This window comes from Cyclopterus lumpus, chromosome 12, assembly GCF_009769545.1.
Source record: "Cyclopterus lumpus isolate fCycLum1 chromosome 12, fCycLum1.pri, whole genome shotgun sequence".
In the NCBI taxonomy this organism is placed as follows: Eukaryota; Metazoa; Chordata; class Actinopteri; order Perciformes; family Cyclopteridae; genus Cyclopterus; species Cyclopterus lumpus.
This window is the reverse complement of record NC_046977.1, coordinates 19,560,359-19,580,875: the sequence shown is the minus strand read 5'-3', so window position 1 is coordinate 19,580,875 and position 20,517 is coordinate 19,560,359. Positions and strand designations below refer to the sequence as shown.

Below are 20,517 nucleotides of genomic sequence, written 5' to 3'. Positions count from 1 at the left end.
GATGATGGAGCCGGCCTTCCTCACCAGTTTGGTAAGTCTGTTGGTGTCGCCGGCTCCAATGCTGCTCCCCCAGCAGACAATGGTGAAATACAAGACACTGGACACACACAATATATATATATATATATATATATATATATATATATATATATATATATGTTTTGTGAAGTTACAATAAGAAAAACAACTCTTTGAATGGAGAGGCTTTAGTATCTTATTTAAATATATAATATTCAACCGACTATGAGTTATTTGCAATGTGAATAGTTTGTACAAATGAACAATGTTGGACTGTTATGCAGGAGCCGGTTCACAGCCACGTCATGAGAAGGTCACGGTGACTTATTTGTCATGGAACTATATTACGGCGGCCTTTTCTTCAACCTAACTAACAAGTGTTGTTGTCTAAACCGAACTCCGTTGCTTCCTGTGAAGACAGGTTATTTTAAAATGGCTGTATGGATGTAACAATTGGAAATTGTCAATTGTTTTCGGAGGAAAATGCACAAATAATGAGGAACTTTTCGTAGATATACGAGCTGTTGTATGAGGAATGGATACAAAGTGCTTTTGAAAAGCAATTAAGTTTAACATTAATAGATCCTTATCAAACATAAACAAATTAAGGACAATGATGCTATATTAATGATTTTTTTTAAAACTCACAAATGTCTTCAACAGTATTCACTTCACAAATGTGGAATTGATCAGTGACTTCACCATTATTACCAAAATCAAATCAAACTTTAAGCCCGTTCATCATAGTTTAATAAAACTTCATTATAATACAAATTCAACTGATGCGGTTTTGTTCATTCTTTAGTGGATCAAATCTATTCATGAGACAAAATCTGTGACCTTTTCATCACTAACCTAGAAAAATAACTGTCCTATTGAAACCTCATGTCACTGTACATGCAAAATAACAGACATATCAAAGCAGTATTGTTATTTGTTAATGCAGACACAATATTAGTTAGCCATTAAATGTTTGAGTTAACACCACAGCTGAGAAATGATACGTGTAGCAGGCGGATACACTCAGCTCAAATACACGGAGCTCCACATGGACGTGTCGGCAGTGCAAGAGACGACTTTATACGTTACATTTCTGAACAGAGAGCCTGGAGGAGAACACTGTCACGATACTGAAATGACAAATAAATTAGACGCACAAAAATATATATATATAAAAAAAAATTTAAAAAAAGGAGTTATGACTTTGTAAAGTTGAGACAATTTGAACAAACGGAACGAAACAAGCAAAATGAAAAAAAGGGTCACCAAAATCCTTGGTGCTTCCACAATACTGCATATGCACAAAGGAAACATTCTTCATATTAATATTTGGAGTGAATTTAGGAGTAACGTCTCAATGAGCAGAAGATGGTGTCACATGAAGGCCGACTGAACCAAGAGGACGCAGCCCTCTGAACACTGACAGCAGCTCAACTTCCTGTTGGAATCGGTGCTGAAATCATCAGAATAAGTGAACGCGGAGGAAGGTTTGAGAGTTAATTTAAAGCCAATTAAAACACCTGAAAACAATACACAATCAAATATATTTGTAATACAAGAGAAAGGAGGCCCTTGAGAATTTCTGGTATATGCATGCGATTGCCTGTGAGGAATGTCGGTACAGAAATGTTAAATATGTGTTTGAAGTCGTAAAGAAAGTGTCTTCATTACAGTTTGTCCACCAGAGGGCACTGATGAGCTGAATTCTACACTGTAAAAGTATCTTGTTTGTTCGTGTATGTAAAAAGCTATTGGGTAACAAAACCCAGTATTCTCTTGTTTTATTGGATAAAATCCAATAAAATATTGGGATTACAGGTTAACACTGGGCCACAATTATCCTGAAGGTTAGTTTTTAATCTGTCACAAAGAACTGTACTCTAGTGGTTCTGAGTTCAAACGAGTTAAAAATAGAACTGCTAATTCAAGTTATACAACTTCTAAAACAGATTCAAGCTAAAAGACAAGTTTCTTTAAACGTTAGCAAGAAAAAAAGCTGAATTACAGATGTAGCTTTGTTACAGAGGATAAATATGCACTGTAGGCACAAAGGTTTTTAACGTGTAACCGATATACTCAACAACAAAAAGAGCACTTTTGCCTTGCGTGAAGAACAATGTGTAACACTTTCACTGTGACGTCTCTATTAAAAGGTGCTCAATGCAAAAGCCAGAGCTGTTATCAGCTGTAGCAATGCAGAGCGGCGGTCAAGAACACGTTCACATGCACGCTCAGCTGGCCCGGCTATCCAAACCAAGCACAGAGAAACTCGGAGAGGGAGCGACTGAGCTAGACATTACTCTGTTTACAAAGCAGAGAGTTGTTTGATGCTGTATTAATGCTCTGAATATCACATTTAGCACCTTTAAACCTTATACTTAAAATAAAGATAGTTCTGATGGTGTAAAGAAACTAGGGCTGGGTATCAAACCGTGATTCCTTCTTTTGGTACGGTCCGGAATGAGTCAGTAGCACAGAGTAATGACAACTGTTGACCGTTAATGACATTAAAAAAACAATTGCGGCAAACACAATTTCCCATAAGCTCAAGAGGATTTCAGTGGGAGCTGTAGTTTTCTTTATGGATTATTTTTGTGCGTTGAAGATAAAACGAGCTGTTCCCCTTTCCATGATTTGTTTTTTTTACGTTTGTGTGCAAGTAATTCAAATTAACGTATTGAGAAAAGTATGGTATTGGTACCAAAACTCAAATAATACCAAAAAAAGGCAGACGATACATTAGCAATGGTTGAAAATAAATCCTAATAGTGGTGCGTGAGGTCCAGCAGTGTAACCTATTAACAGTAACAGTGGTTCTATATTGAAGCCGAGCTCGGCTCTGTACAGACAGTGGAGGAGTGGTTAACAGAACATCTGTGGCAAACAGGAAGCACACTGAAATTCCCAAACACAAAGTGCACTCACAGTCACGCCAGTATATTAACAGTAACATCAAGAGAACAATGAGAATCATTCCCCTTCTAGGTAAGCAGTGCAAGCTTGAAAACTGAATCCCGCTTACATGATATATTTCCTTCTGTATTCCCGACTAATGAACCGGGGTGCCCTCCCGTCGGAGTGAAGCCTCCTTTTATCTTGTATGTAACAAGTCCTTCAGGTCGGACACGGTTGTTTGTATTGCAGGCAACAACACTCTCCCGTTGCTTTGAGAAAAGAAAATGTATCCATCTCCTCTGAAAAGCCAGTTCACCGGTTATTGTAGATGGCTGCTTCTTCAGCCAGACCCAGAGCCCCTTAGTGTTCCGTCTCTTTCTCTCCGTTTCCTGTTTCCTTCCTTTACAATTCAACAACACAACTAATACTTGGAGACAATAACATCTTCCAAAAGTTGGGGGAAATCATTTTTGTAGTTATCTAGTAGTTTTTTGGTTATCTTCTCGGGACTGTTTGTTGTGGGCAGGTCCTCAGTAGTTTCTAGGTCTCTCCTGCTGAGGGGATCCTCAGGCCTCAGAGCTCAGGGAGGTCCTTGTGGGACTGGGAGGGAGGCGAGCTGCTGCACTGTGCTCCGTGCGGAAACTGTAATCATACTGACAGAGGGAGTCAAACATCATTATTATATAAAGAGGGCTGGAAAACAAGTCTAAAAAGAGTTCAGAAAATCATCAGAAAACTTCTGAAGTTTACAAGGATACAGTAGATCAAACTAAGGACCACACTGGCCTCTGGTGGACACATCGTGTAACTACAGGAACATTTCTACCATAAAAGATAAATGTGGAATCATGACAACAATAGGGCCCAACTAACCCTGACCCCTGAGTCGACTAACCCTGAGTCGACTAACCCTGAACCCTGAGTCGACTAACCCTGAGTCGACTAACCCTGACCCCTGGACCCCTGAGTCGACTAACCCTGAGTCGACTAACCCTGAACCCTGAGTCGACTAACCCTGAACCCTGAGTCGACTAACCCTGACCCCTGAGTCGACTAATCCTGAACCCTGAGTCGACTAACCCTGACCCCTGAGTCGACTAACCCTGAGTTGACTAACCCTGACCCCTGAGTCGACTAACCCTGAGTCGACTAACCCTGAGTCGACTAACCCTGACCCCTGAGTCAACTAACCCTGAGTCGACTAACCCTGAGTCGACTAACCCTGACCCCGGAGTCGACTAACCCTGACCCCTGAGTCGACTAACCCTGAGTCGACTAACCCTGAGTCGACTAACCCTGAACCGACTAACCCTGAACCGACTAACCCTGAACCGACTAACCCTGAACCGACCAACCCTGAACCGACTAACCCTGAACCGACCAATCCTGAGTCGACCAACAACCCTGAGTCGACTAACCCTGAGTCGACTAACCCTGAACCGACTAACCCTGAGTCGACTAACCCTGAACCGACTAACCCTGAGTCGACTAACCCTGAGTCGACTAACCCTGAACCGACTAACCCTGAACCGACTAACCCTGAACCGACCAACCCTGAACCGACCAACCCTGAACCGACCAACCCTGAACCGACCAACCCTGAACCGACCAACCCTGAACCGACCAACCCTGAGTCGACCAACCCTGAGTCGACCGACCAACCCTGAGTCGACCGACCAACCCTGAACCGACCGACCAACCCTGAACCGACCAACCCTGAACCGACCAACCCTGAGTCGACTAACCCTGACCCCCGAGTAGACTAACCCTGAGTCGACTAACCCTGACCCCTGAGTCGACTAACCCTGAGTCGACTAACCCTGAACCGACTAACCCTGAACCGACTAACCCTGAACCGACTAACCCTGAACCGACCAACCCTGAACCGACCAACCCTGAACCGACCAACCCTGAACCGACCAACCCTGAGTCGACCGACCAACCCTGAACCGACTAACCCTGAACCGACAAACCCTGAGTCGACTAACCCTGACCCCTGAGTTGACTAACCCTGAGTCGACTAACCCTGACCCCTGAGTCGACTAACCCTGAGTCGACTAACCCTGACCCCTGAGTCGACTAACCCTGAGTCGACTAACCCTGAGTCGACTAACCCTGACCCCTGAGTCGACTAACCCTGACCCCTGAGTCGACTAACCCTGAGTCGACTAACCCTGACCCCTGAGTCGACTAACCCTGACCCCTGAGTCGACTAACCCTGAGTCGACTAACCCTGACCCCTGAGTCGACTAACCCTGACCCCTGAGTCGACTAACCCTGAACCCTGAGTTGACTAACCCTGAACCGACTAACCCTGAACCGACCAACCCTGAACCGACCAACCCTGAGTCGACCAACCCTGAACCGACCAACCCTGAGTCGACCGACCAACCCTGAGTCGACCGACCAACCCTGAACCGACCGACCAACCCTGAACCGACTAACCCTGAACCGACCAACCCTGAAACGACTAACCCTGAGTCGACTAACCCTGACCCCCGAGTAGACTAACCCTGAGTCGACTAACCCTGACCCCTGAGTCGACTAACCCTGAGTCGACTAACCCTGAACCGACTAACCCTGAACCGACTAACCCTGAGTCGACTAACCCTGACCCCCGAGTCGACTAACCCTGACCCCTGAGTCGACTAACCCTGAGTCGACTAACCCTGAACCCTGAGTTGACTAACCCTGAACCGACTAACCCTGAACCGACCAACCCTGAGTCGACCAACCCTGAACCGACCAACCCTGAGTCGACCGACCAACCCTGAGTCGACCGACCAACCCTGAACCGACCGACCAACCCTGAACCGACCAACCCTGAGTCGACTAACCCTGACCCCCGAGTAGACTAACCCTGAGTCGACTAACCCTGACCCCTGAGTCGACTAACCCTGAGTCGACTGACCCTGAACCGACTAACCCTGAACCGACCAACCCTGAACCGACCAACCCTGAGTCGACCAACCCTGAGTCGACTAACCCTGAACCGACTAACCCTGAACCGACTAACCCTGAACCGACTAACCCTGAACCGACTAACCCTGAACCGACTAACCCTGAACCGACTAACCCTGAACCGACCAACCCTGAACCGACCAACCCTGAACCGACCAACCCTGAACCGACCAACCCTGAGTCGACCGACCAACCCTGAACCGACTAACCCTGAACCGACCAACCCTGAGTCGACTAACCCTGACCCCTGAGTTGACTAACCCTGAGTCGACTAACCCTGACCCCTGAGTCGACTAACCCTGACCCCTGAGTCGACTAACCCTGAACCCTGAGTTGACTAACCCTGAACCGACTAACCCTGAACCGACTAACCCTGAACCGACCAACCCTGAACCGACCAACCCTGAACCGACCAACCCTGAGTCGACCAACCAACCCTGAGTCGACCGACCAACCCTGAACCGACCGACCAACCCTGAACCGACTAACCCTGAACCGACCAACCCTGAACCGACTAACCCTGAGTCGACTAACCCTGACCCCCGAGTAGACTAACCCTGAGTCGACTAACCCTGACCCCTGAGTCGACTAACCCTGAGTCGACTAACCCTGAACCGACTAACCCTGAACCGACTAACCCTGAACCGACTAACCCTGAACCGACTAACCCTGACCCCCGAGTCGACTAACCCTGAGTCGACTAACCCTGAACCGACTAACCCTGAGTCGACTAACCCTGAACCGACTAACCCTGAGTCGACTAACCCTGAACCGACCAACCCTGAACCGACCAACCCTGAACCGACCAACCCTGAGTCGACCGACCAACAACCCTGAACCGACCAACCCTGAGTCGACTAACCCTGAGTCGACCAACCCTGAGTCGACTAACCCTGAACCGACTAACCCTGAACCGACCAATCCTGAGTCGACTAACCCTGAACCGACTAACCCTGAGTCGACTAACCCTGAACCGACTAACCCTGAACCGACTAACCCTGAACCGACTAACCCTGAACCGACTAACCCTGAACCGACCAACCCTGAACCGACCAACCCTGAACCGACCAACCCTGAGTCGACCGACCAACCCTGAACCGACCAACAACCCTGAACCGACCAACCCTGAGTCGACTAACCCTGAACCGACTAACCCTGAACCGACCAATCCTGAGTCGACCAACAACCCTGAGTCGACTAACCCTGAACCGACTATCCCTGAACCGACCAATCCTGAGTCGACCAACAACCCTGAGTCGACTAACCCTGAGTCGACTAACCCTGAGTCGACTAACCCTGAACCGACTAACCCTGAACCGACCAACCCTGAACCGACCAACCCTGAACCGACCAACCCTGAACCGACCAACCCTGAGTCGACCGACCAACAACCCTGAACCGACCAACCCTGAGTCGACTAACCCTGAACCGACCAACCCTGAGTCGACTAACCCTGAACCGACTAACCCTGAACCGACCAATCCTGAGTCGACCAACAACCCTGAGTCGACTAACCCTGAGTCGACTAACCCTGAACCGACTAACCCTGAGTCGACCGACCAACCCTGAACCGACCAACAACCCTGAACCGACTAACCCTGAGTCGACTAACCCTGAACCGACTAACCCTGAACCGACCAATCCTGAGTCGACCAACAACCCTGAGTCGACTAACCCTGAACCGACTATCCCTGAACCGACCAATCCTGAGTCGACCAACAACCCTGAGTCGACTAACCCTGAACCGACTAACCCTGAGTCGACTAACCCTGAGTCGACTAACCCTGAACCGACTAACCCTGAACCGACCAACCCTGAACCGACCAACCCTGAACCGACCAACCCTGAACCGACCAACCCTGAGTCGACCGACCAACAACCCTGAACCGACCAACCCTGAGTCGACTAACCCTGAACCGACTAACCCTGAGTCGACTAACCCTGAGTCGACTAACCCTGAACCGACTAACCCTGAACCGACCAACCCTGAACCGACCAACCCTGAACCGACCAACCCTGAACCGACCAACCCTGAGTCGACCGACCAACAACCCTGAACCGACCAACCCTGAGTCGACTAACCCTGAACCGACCAACCCTGAGTCGACTAACCCTGAACCGACTAACCCTGAACCGACCAATCCTGAGTCGACCAACAACCCTGAGTCGACTAACCCTGAGTCGACTAACCCTGAACCGACTAACCCTGAGTCGACTAACCCTGAACCGACTAACCCTGAGTCGACTAACCCTGAGTCGACTAACCCTGAACCGACTAACCCTGAACCGACTAACCCTGAACCGACCAACCCTGAACCGACCAACCCTGAACCGACCAACCCTGAACCGACCAACCCTGAACCGACCAACCCTGAACCGACCAACCCTGAGTCGACCGACCAACCCTGAACCGACCAACAACCCTGAACCGACCAACCCTGAGTCGACTAACCCTGAACCGACCAACCCTGAGTCGACTAACCCTGAACCGACTATCCCTGAACCGACCAACAACCCTGAGTCGACTAACCCTGAACCGACTAACCCTGAGAAGGGAAGTCTTTGGTTCCAGAACAGCTAATCAGAGTTTGTAGCATCAATTTTTTTAACAAACTGACTGTGTATTAGGCTACATTTTAAATATATATGTTAGCTATAAAACACAGGGGCCCACTGAAGATAAAAATTATAGTTGAAAAAAAATTATAATATGTATATGTAGGTAGCATGCAGGTTTGGTTCAGAGTCGTTACCATGGTAACAGACCCAGAGCTTTGGATACCTCTCCATCTGAAACTGAAAACCCAGAGTTTCCCTCATCTCAAGGTGAACTAACTCAGTTTTCACTAAACCTGCTCTCTGAAACAGGGCCCAGACCTCAAACTATTGTTGGAAATGATGAATCCTATTTGTTACCACTTGATTATTTATAGCCATTTTGTTACAAGTTATTCTCACTATTCCAGGTGTTTTCAGTTTGACCTCCAAATAAAGATGTTTCGATGATAAACTGTCTGACCATCGTGTTTCTATACCCGTCTGACTTTGTTGGAGAGTACCCGACAAAGAATTTCCATGGTCCAATCTGATTGATCAAGTTTGTTCCTGCACATCCGGTTTAAGCGTTATATCAAAAATAGACAACATTATTGACCAAGATACATGTAACAGGACTCCAGTAACAACTTCAATAAATCTGTCGACTCACCTCTTTCTCAATCTCAGCCAATGACTTGATTGTAATGCCCATCAGATCCACCTGCTGCAGCTGAAGATGGAGAGCAATGACGGTTGGTTAGTTAGTTAGTTTCCAGCTATGTAAACAAGTTCAACTTCAATAACATTAGTGTTTACTTTCAATCTATCACTGCCTTAGATATTTAAAATATTTACAGAACATCTACCAGTCAAACAAGAGGTTAAGCATTCGTTGACACTGGTTATTGAACACAACTGGACACTGCTCTTATAGGAGGATGCAATCTGTGAACCGCCATCAGGTAATCCTGCCACCAGAAGGGCTGAGGACTCAACTCAGGCAACTTACATCGGATGAGGCGCAGGCGAACTTCTCAGAGATCATGAAAGGCACTCCGTCCATTGCTGAAAGAGAAACACAAATACATGCTCCACAGTGTCTTTCACAGTGACAGCAAAGAATATACAGGGGAGAAACATTGACTCACAAATGTAGAGAACACAGAGGGCTCTATTCTAACGGGACAAGAGCGACGACCTGATTGTGGTCCATGTAGGCGCAGCAGTGCAACGTGCACAGACTATTGCAAAGACACTATTATAGCCTAAAACCATATTTTTTTAATAATGGCCTGTCCCAAATACAGGCCAGGGGTAAAAAGACGAGGGTGGATACTGTGCATGCCAACTAAGTATATGTACAGTTCCTTTATGCTTTAATTTCATAAATTCAACAACGGCTCCCTTTTAAAAGTCTGTGCTTGAAGTTTCTGTCTTTAATCTTTAATATCACAATCCAAATTGCATCCACAACCAGGGCTGTATCAAAGCAACATTCATAACGGTGACATTCAAATTATTATTTGATTGTCCTTGTTCTGATTGATACAACATTATAATAACATTTCTTTGGTCTTTATTGTTATTTGATAACTGCAAAAAGTAAAAATTTACTTTGGAAAAGCGGATTTTTGACTCACTTGCTCGACCGGACAAAAAAAAAAGAACATCAACGTTAACCGTGGTTAGTGTTCTGATACACTAAAACCAGTGTTGTGCACAGAGAGTTAATGTCGTCACGACTCGGGCAGAGAATATCTCATTCACGGGTCGTGCATTAAAATCTGATAACTGCACAGCGCTGACAGAATGTTATCGTCATGAGATTTGGTGGAGAGAATGTTAAGAAGGCAAACTGCTGACCTGAGATAGCATAGAGGTTGGAGTTCTGGTGCTCATAGTCTGGTCTGGTAGTGGTCTTCCCTCTGAAGCTGGCTGGGAGGGTCATGGAAATATGTCTTGGGACAAAAAAGAGAAGAAAAAGAAAACGCAAAAAAGCATCTGGTGAGTTCAATGGAGACCAAACAATGAATCAATGCATCAATCTCCTGCTGCGCTGTGTTCAGTGATGCGTCTTCTGAAAGCCTGAACAATCAAGAATGTTTCTTAGTTCAAAGTCTTGGTTACAGAAAACAGCTGGGTCCTCTTGTCTCTTTAGGATTTCTCTCCTGCCTTCACTTTTTACCCCAAGTCTTAGGTGTCCATTATCAACGACGCACAGAAGTCATAGAGTCATTTTGTGGGGGATCTCATGGTGTCGGACTTTGAAGACCCCAGACACAAATCACCGGGTTGTGTTTCCTCAGACAGCGTTTCCTGGCTGAGAGGATGTGTAGGGACAGGAACACAGAGAGGAACTTCTTTGAAAGACTCAGACTGCCCGTAGTCTAATATTATATCTATAGATATAGATATCTATCTATCTATCTATCTATCTATAAAACAAAACAAACACATTTTTTACACTTTTCAATGTGTGGGCTTCCCTGCATCCTGCAGCGGTGCATCGCGAGCAGGTCAAAGAACGGACAGTGAAGTGGTTCTGGTTCTGGTTACCTTATATATAAATCATACAAGTTACACAACATCGAAATACAAAATTGTACTGGAGTAATGTATAAAGTTACATTCCACCAATGATAGAAGAAGAGCATGAAGTTCTTCATACATCTCTTAAGTGTTCAGGCTCACGATCGACCTACGATTAAAATCTGACTTGATTTGAGTTTGGATAGAGAGCCTTCGGTATCAAGCCTGATTTTATTTTGGAATGTACCACGCTCGGGACATATGGTCAAATGTATGGCATCTGTGAAAACAATATAAAAAGTTAAACCACAAAAAAAGGATCCACAAGATGGCAGGAGGATACTTTACAACAACAGAGTTTAAGAGGTACACCTGAATGCACCATGAAGCCCACATGCAAAGCGGTGTAGACACAACAATCGATTTTAAGTGGAGATAAAATCGCCAAACAGTTTGTTGCACTCCGTTTTCATTGCTTGGAGGGAGGGGGGGCTCCATTGTGCTGCAGTCTCTAAATCTTCTGCAGGCTACAAACTGGTTGCCTACTTCACTGTGGCCTAAAGATAGATCTGTTTGCCCCTTGTGTACGGGCTGAGTAGGGTGTCTCAGCAAAGTGTGGAAATGCAGGATGCATGGGAGCTAGCCGGGTGAGGAAGGACACATCAATAGAGTGGACATACTTGGGCATCGGAGCAGCTGGGACTGGGGCTGAGCTGGAGGGGGAGTTCACATTCTGGATGTTGTTGGTGGTCGGTGTATGTGTGGAGTCCTGGGCCCGATGTACGTTCCCCATGCGATACCAGATTCCCATGTTGTTGAGCTCTCTGTGAAACAAGGAAATGAAAGGAAACCTCAGATGGTGTAGCAAAGTTACAGGCTCAAAACAAAGCGCCACTAATTTGTCTTTTGCTCCAGCCACGAAAAGTGGGAGTAAATGTTGCATCCCACATTTTTGGTTCTTATTAATACTTTCTCTGAGGTATTGAGGATGCAGTGGATGAACATGTTTTGAGACGTTTCTTTTGAACTGACTACATTTGTGTCTTTATCTATTTGGTTTTGAACCCCAGACAGAGGTCAAAACATTCACTAGTCAACAGTCATGTTGACTAGACCATAGTTGATCCTTGACACTCATTTTTACTGAAACAACCTTGAACGTCTCATAATGACACTCAATGCAACCTCCCTTAACGTAAGATGTTGGCTCTGTTATTTAGCCAAGCAGGGCTGTGCTGCTAACCGGCTGCTAACAGCTAGCTTTAAAAAGGTAGCTACGCTTCAGCAACTACGGCGTTGATTGGGGCGCCGTTATTAAACTGTAACCACCGTATGAGAGCAGCGCGGTGAGTGTGGCCGGCCCGGCCATGTAAAAATAACCCAGAGAAGCTTGGATGACTGTATGAAGAGAGACTTCATTCGGTGCTACGGTAGACCTATGCCGTGATGTAGTGTACAGTTGTACACTGCTATGGTAATGCTCTGAATATCGAATTTAGCACCGTAAACTAGTTTTCAGCAGGGATTTGCTATTTACAATTTAGCAATATCAGGGAAATAACAGTGTAAGAGCTATTTATTTTATGTTAGTATTTAGTTATTTATTCACAAGTAGTATTGTTTAATTATTCTCGATGTTTGCTTATTTAGGTTAGATCTGTTGATATATTTTTCGTTCGATAGTTTTTTGATGAGTTTAATTTAGTTTTTTGTTGTTTAGTATACTCCATTTTTTGGTTTGTTCATGTTTATGAATTAGGTAACACTGTCGGCACCCGGGGTTATATAAATATATATATATATATTTTTTTTTTTACCAGAGCAGCATTAGGAGTTCCTTTGTTCTTTTGCTTGTTTTGTTTAGTTATATAAATTACAAGAAAAACTGAATTATTTTGCCTGCGTAAACCACAAACCCATGGTGGATTTATGTTTGTTTTTTATTTATCGGACAAAAGGCTACTACATAAAGTGTGTCTGTTGTAATGTAGTGAGCCTAGGCTGCTCACCCTATAAAGGTGTACTGTGGGGGGGCCTGCCTGGAGCGTCCCAGGATGCGGATGTCACAGATGGCTGCCTCTGTGGAGTCCCGTGGAATAAACTTGATGCAGAGTCGCCTCTTCCTGAAGGCCTGCTCCTCTGGGGGGGGACAAGAGACAGAGACAGTTACTCCACTGCAAACAGTCTGCTTATTAAAGTGACAATAGACAAGTGTTTGGATTATCATTATGAGGTAAACATCGATCTCACAATGTAATGGCTATAGAATAATGACACTTCTATTAGGGCAAGACATCTTTGAGGATGTAAAGATTGTTCAGACAAACAGGGTTACCACACTGAGATGCTTTCAGCGGCTTTTCTACTTGACTTGATAACTTACGAGTGTCAACAGTCTCCTGGATCGGGATGAAACCCACAGGCAGAGTGTCCTTGATATCGATCAGCTTCATGTCCACGAGAACATTGCCTAAATGGCTCTATGGAAGAACACAACAAAGAAGGTGAAACAGGACCAGAGCCGGGAGTGAATCTGACATGCTTCATTCAAATGCTAGACGCATGGCGTAAGATTGTAACACGCACAGCAGTTGATGAGGTGAGTTGACTTACATTTTCTTTGGAGAAGGCCCTTGTGAAGCAAAGGTAGCGGGTCACCTTGGATTTGAAAAGGCCATCTTTCCACAAGTCAGCATCCAGGCCGTCTGTTGTCGTAGAGACCTGGAGGCAGATAAGTCAAGGGAAGAGGGGTCATCCACTGAGACGAGTCATAGGATTATCAGAACCGGTCTTGCCTGATAAATATCTCAGTAGTTTTGTATTAAACTTAGAGTAAAACACAATGATGGAAATAATGATAACATGCATGTGTTTGTTCATATAACATTTGTAGCTTGATGCCTACAATATTTTATTTCTAAAAACAGCAGAAAAGACTTTTTTTTATGCCGATTAATTGTATTTTCTGATTTGTGATACAAAGAGATATCAAAATTTCCCTCGTAAAAACATTTGACTCTAATATGTTGACAAAATGAAACAAGAATTTTTGAGTCTGGCTGTCTGAAATGTGATATTTTATATAATACTGCCTCATTTGCATACTCTGACGGAAACTTGTAATACAAAAGAAATCTCTGAATGCAAGTAATCAAGTGGGGAAGGTTCATGGTGATATATATTAGTTAAATGTTTGACTATTCACCTGTAGTGACCTGTATCAAAGTCAGAAAATGATCATATTCAAAATAATAGTGGAATATTAGTGTGCATTTTAATGTAAGACATGTCTTCCAACAGGCAATGTAGAGTTTTGAAGACCAGAGACAGCCTGCGTCAAAATGTTGGAAGAAAATGTCCCGGCTGCTAACACCCATGTCTATAAAGCACCAAATCAGAATACGGCATGAAATGACCCAGAATATACAGGCTGAAATTGTCACAACTCAATCAACATTACTTTCACACTCAGATACGCCCTTAGTGTCTGTATATTTATGTTAAGCTTTTAAATAAGTTTAAAAAAAGAAAGAAAGCTGTTTTTGCAGCATTTTTGTAATATTTAAGCAACTTTCCAAACATCATATTGATGAATATAGCCTAGTCAGACCATTCTTGGTCCAGCTTTGGGGGTCATGGGTCGGTTTTTTCAGCAATCCCTAACTCTTGACTTTTGGTCATTAGGTAGTCTTGAAGTGCATTCTTTTGTTTGTTATTGTGGTGGTGATGATTATCGCTTCAAGATTTGTTTTGGCCCATATAAATCTAAATTGATGATTATTTAGCATCCAGTAATTTAACTGTCTCGCTGTCCTGAGTTGTGTTCAGTAACTTACCACATCATACCCAGTGGGGGCCCGGTTCCTGGAGGCTACGACACCGACTCCAGTGATTGGGTCCATGGGCATCTCTGGCAAAGCTTCGGAAAGGTCCCGGACCTCAGGCATCTTTGTAGCGTTCTGCAACAAAAGAGCAGCATGACAGATCGGCCTTTCGAGAAGTGGTCCAAAGAGTAGGAGAAGGGTGGATTCACTAGCATCAAAGTCAGTTCGCCTGAAAAATGAAGGCAAGCTCAATCCTGCTTTTCCCTCTACTTTACATACTGGACGTTTCCTTTAGTTTAGAGATACAGCTGGTGAGCTCACAGCTCTGTTGTTGGGTTTAAAATTAGGCTAAGTTATGTAAATATGCTAAAAGATGTTTCATTTATTATTACACAGACTGAGTATATCCTCTTGGCCAGTGAAATACCAGGCGACAAAGATTTGATCTTCCACACTATCATATATATATATATATATATATATATATATATATATATATATATATATATATATATTTTATTTTTTTATTTAAACCTTTATTTAACCAGGTGAGTCCCATTGAGATTAAAAAGTTAAAAGAAACTAAAAGTTAAGAGACAGTGACATAACCAAGTTCATTTAAGAAACATTGACATTTTTTGGGAAACTGCCTCCATTTCTTTCATTTTATATTTAAAACCAGTAAGTGGTATCAGATCTTTGAGTTTCAAAGTATTCTGCAACATATTCCAGGATGAGGGTGCAGAGTACACAAAAGCCCTTTTTCCCATTTCCGTTCTGTTTTTTGGGACAGTGAGCATCAGGAGTTTCTTTATAAAACATGTAATACTTGACATGTAATAATATTCATCGCAGTTAATTTTGTTTGTACGCCCACTGGCGCTGTAGAGAATAATGCAACCAAGCGTGCTCGCCATCTGCAGTAGAAATCAAGCTTTACTGCCCCTCCAGACCACATACAGTCAGCCACAAAACAGACAAGGTGGAAACCTAGTAGCACATGGCTGGACTGTGTAAGGCCAATGTGATGAAGTGTTACACGTCAGTGCAGTGTGGTGGCCAGACACAATATCAACATTGACCGCAACATATTGATTTGTTTACTATTTTAAATGGGTAAAATCTTATTGTGTTGTCGAGCTGACCGCAGTTCTCTCTCTCTCTCTCTGAATCAAAGCATGATCGTGTGGTGGAGGAAAGCACAGTATTATCTAACAATCAATTTTGCAGCGTATTAATAAGTAGTAAGCCGTGTGGGATTTACACAAAGGAGAAAAAACATCTTGAAGCTGCCTGGACAACAGAGGCCTACTGCATAGCATCTCCTTGACTACCATAGTCATCTGTTTGGAGCTGTGACACAAAGAGAACAAAACCTCTCTGTACAAAAGGCTGACAGACTCACTATCGGTCTGTCTCAGGTTAAAGAGTAAACATCTTAAAATGTCTGGGGTTTGGAGTGTTGGCTAGAACCAAAGGGTTTGCTTCTAGCAAACTGTGAGACAGATGTCAGCAGTAGCTGATGTTGATGGAAGTACTTTTCAGCCATGGGATCTGCAACATTGCTGATTCCTCCATCAACTAGAAAATGATGTTTGAATGCCAAAAAACCTTTTGTCTGTTATGTAAATATCCCTTAAAAGCTCTATTCAAACATGACAGTTCACTAGAGGAGAGGGAACGACTTCCCTTTCTCACCTCCAGCTGTGAATTATTATCTCCGTGGCTTAATATATGAAGTTTCCCAGAAACATTTACGCAATGAAAAGAGCATAGATAGGAAAATGGAGCGTCCATCCATATCAGGTTCATCGCTACTGTTACCTGGTAACCAAGTATTAACCAGCTCCCATTGACCTCAGTTACCAAAAATAAAGCATTTAATTCTTAAATGTTCCCATGGATTTCTGTCATTACATGTTAATGCTTATAACAGTAATGCAAATGTTGGAATTCAAAATAATAATACAAATATTTGTGTGGCCAAGTTTACCACTAAAAACATCTAGTCGAAATGTTTCTCTTTTGTGATAATTATTCATAATATGGAGGAAATATAACCCGTTTAATTTCGTATACAAGGAAAACAACACGTTATTTCTATATGAAGCCTGGTTGCCCTCTCTGATGGCAGAAGCTGGATTATGCACTCTGCTTGTGTGTAGTGTTGCAACGGATAACGCGTTAGTGATACGTTAACAATCACTGAACTAGCTACATCGGTATTTGCACAGGGAATCTTTAATGGTCTTTAAGAAAATACATTTAGCTGTATTTGACATATACAAATATGAATACTACTGCTGCCCCTCGATTACAAATCAGTAAGAAGCAGCATGAATCACTTCTAAAAATATATATTGAATAAAAGCATTGCTCGGTGAATTAACTACCCTAGCTAACGGTGTGCAGCTTTAAGCATCAATAGCTGCGCCCATGAATGTGTCCTCTTCATACTGGGAACGGCACGGTACGCATTGGCTCCGTGGCTCCACAACAACCGTGCAGATAACGAACCCCACTAATTAGCCCCATCCACGTCAAACTAACACGCCATTACATGATAACCAGTTTTTGCGCTCGCCCCTCCTGTTCCCTTAACACGAACGGGTTAGCTTAGCTAGGCGACACAGCTAACAAGCTAGTCAGCTAGCGTTAGCACGCTAACGTTGGCAGTAGCCGAACACCAGCTGCGACAAACCCCGTAGCTAAAGCTGTCAGACGGTAACGGTGTGTGTTCCTGGCATGCCCGGTGGGCCACCGGTGTAAGAGTCCACCACACGTATCTAAGTCATTGCGGTAACGTTACCCCGCCGTCTAAGAGCAAAGCAGTTTACGTGCTAAAAGTGTCGCCGACACCGAATCTGTGGTGGCTGCTAATGTTAGCATATAGCCGAGTACCGTTCGACCACTCACCCAGCGAGGTTAGCGGTCCAATTCGACCGGTCTGTTTATTTTCTTCGGCGTTATCCTCTCTTGCGCCGTTTCACAGCTTCGGGGAGAATCGCATATTTACGAAATTGCTGTAATCAACGAACCAATCCGAAATAAGCTGCTTTGTGTATATTTGCATGGCGGTTCTCCAGCTAGCGGTTTCAGCGGGGTGCCATTGATGGAGCTGTCGGGGAGTGATCACTGAACCAACTGGAGAAGCTTCTCCCCCTCTCCCGCCCCGGTGCCTACGTATCGAACATCGGTGTAAACAATACCACCGGCTAATGATGCAGCATCTAGAGTGTGTGTGTGTGTGTGTGTGTGTGTGTGTGTTTGGACGCCTCCTCTTGACTTCTTAACAACAAAATGCTGGTGGCGAGAGGACTGCCTCCAAGGTCCGTTCTGATCGTTTGTTTTATAGTTTAGTCGAACAAATTTAAATTTCAGAAATGCCATGCTTTTTTGGTTTTCTGTTTGAAACCAAAAACTGAAAAGCACGTCTGAATCTCCGAGAGAGAACCAAACTCAAAAAACGTGGCGATTTTGTTTTTTGCAAATCCTTTTTTTTGTTTTTTGTTTTGAAGAGAGACGCAAAGCAAGGCAGGTGACCCGGAATAACGATTATGTCAGAATAAAAGCCAAGACAATAGAAGGATATAGGCAAGTAATATAGTTTAATCAAAGTCATTTTTACCCAGGTGACCCGGAAGTTTACAAGTTGCGTAGAACACTGTAGGCTAAAGTTCTAAACACTGATTCATATTGTTACTTGTCATGTTGTGTGTTTTCCTTTCAGGTGCCCATCAGTTGCCACCTGTACAGGCCAATCCGGCTGCACCTGGGTTCCAGAAGGCCAGCTAGCCAATCCGCTGAGTGGGCCCCGTTATAAAAGGGAGAAGGCCTGAAGAGTTCAGGAGTGTCTTTTGTTTCCATATACCCACTGACACTGCTAGAGGTGGGAGGTTGAGGACAGTAGGTACGTTTGGTGTACCCTGTACATTTGTGCACTCACGTAGGTACTTTCTGTCTAAAACATTAGACTATTGTTGGTGCTGCCTCTGTATTGTTTTGATGGACTTTTATTAGATAAGCAGGTGAAGCCGTTTTGTTTCTTTCTTAGAGGTAGTTAGCCAGGCCTAGTTTTGTTATCCTGATTTCTTTTGTTTGGCACAACCACAACTGTCCCAACCTCTCCCACTTAGAACTTGTGGGTTGTTTGTTAACCTCAGCCATAATAAATGTTATTTTGAAACCGTTACTCCTCCTTTTGACTTGTTTTCACTTATTCTTTGACTGCCATGTGTTCGTCCCCCTGGCAGCAAAGGATATGGTCCCAGTGCTTCATGGGACATTAAAAAATGTCATCCAAGTGGTAAACTACATTAAACGACGTGCAAAGAACACCCGATGTTTTCAAAACCCGTGCCAAGATCTTGGTAGTGAGCATGTACAGGTGTGGTATCACGCCGAGGTACGCTGGCTTTCGAGGGGAAAGGTACTGTTTTTATGAACTAGGAGCTGAAATCGTAGACCTGTTTAGCGACAGTGTGGCTCGCACACGTCGCTTACCTCGCTGACGTGTTTGAACAATTAAACACCTTAAATCTGTCTATGCAGGGGAGAGGGAACAGCATGACAAAATCAATGCTTTAAATAAAAAAGATCTCTGTGTGGGTAAGTCATGTTTCCAAAAGCCGACTTGACATGTTCCCCAATGCCTGTCGTGAGGGACGGCAGCTGGACACGGCAGGAAAGAATGAAATGGAGAAAACCATCACGACGCATCTGAGTAAACTTCTGGAGCGGTTTAATGACTACTTTCCCCAGAAACAGAGGGATATGTGACCCGTTTGGAATTGACATGGAAAGCGTTTAGTTGCCAAGCAACAAAGAGAGTCAGCTAGTGGAACTTTTTCCATAGTTAATGTTTGTCATAGATTCAGTGAGTGAGTATTCTCAGTTAAAGTTAGGTAATTTGAGTGTTTTTTTAAACTATACTTCTTAGTTTTTACGTCATGTTTGTGCACAAAAGCATGTTGAGTCTGTTTAAAAAAGGCTGAAGATTCTGAATTGTTATGTATGTTGTAATACTTTGTGTCCTGAAGATGCACTTTTTGTTTTTTAATTTTGAATCCAGCTAATTGAGTGTAAAAGGGAATAGTTCCCTCTCTAGCATCGCCACCAGCTGGTCGTTTTGGTTTATCATTAAACTTGTTTATTTAAATATATTTGAAAAGTTGAAAATGTTCCTCGATTTGGGTCACGGATTGTCATTCAGGGGTGATGGTGGGTCCCAGCCAGACCAGTTGAGAAGCACTGATCTAATTCATTCAGTTTTCCAAATATGTAACTGAGATGAGGCCAGTTTCATCAGAAATTCTTTATCAGCAAACTTACCTACAAATTAATAATTAATATTAAAAAATAATAATACATTTTACTCCAGAAAGTATATGCATGAGTAACATTACAAAGAAAAAATAAATGATTAACTGAGTCTACCTCCTCTTTGCAGAATAATATGTGTATGGATATGACAATTGTATTGTCTTGTATATGACATATGGATATGATGGATGTTTAACACCCGAATGTCCTCTCTGAGCTCAAAGTCTTCGTGTTTGAAGAAGAAGAAAGAAAGAAATGTACACTTATTGCTCCCTGTGGGAACATTTTCTCTGGATTTGATCCATCCTTATTTATTAAGGAGCAGTGGGCTGCAGTGAAGCCTCCAGGGGTTCAGTGTCTTGCTCAAGGACACTTCAACATGAACTATGGGGAGAGCGGGGATCGAACCGGGTACCTTCTGGTTATGGGA

General features: G+C 43.9%; 1 protein-coding gene across 1 annotated transcript; it reads right to left on the bottom strand.

The window, feature by feature from the left end:
• Positions 1-751: 751 nt before the first annotated feature.
• Positions 752-18,095, bottom strand: mvb12ba (multivesicular body subunit 12Ba). Its single transcript, XM_034547180.1, has 10 exons — positions 17,682-18,095; positions 14,778-14,900; positions 13,555-13,662; positions 13,325-13,421; positions 12,951-13,080; positions 11,622-11,765; positions 10,276-10,370; positions 9,422-9,477; positions 9,083-9,142; positions 752-3,566 (listed from the first exon to the last, which is right to left on the bottom strand). The coding sequence occupies exons 2-10, from the start codon at positions 14,886-14,888 to the stop codon at positions 3,480-3,482; spliced, it is 888 nt and encodes a 295-aa protein (XP_034403071.1). The 5' UTR covers positions 14,889-14,900; positions 17,682-18,095; the 3' UTR covers positions 752-3,479.
• Between the last annotated feature and the right edge of the window lie 2,422 nt (positions 18,096-20,517).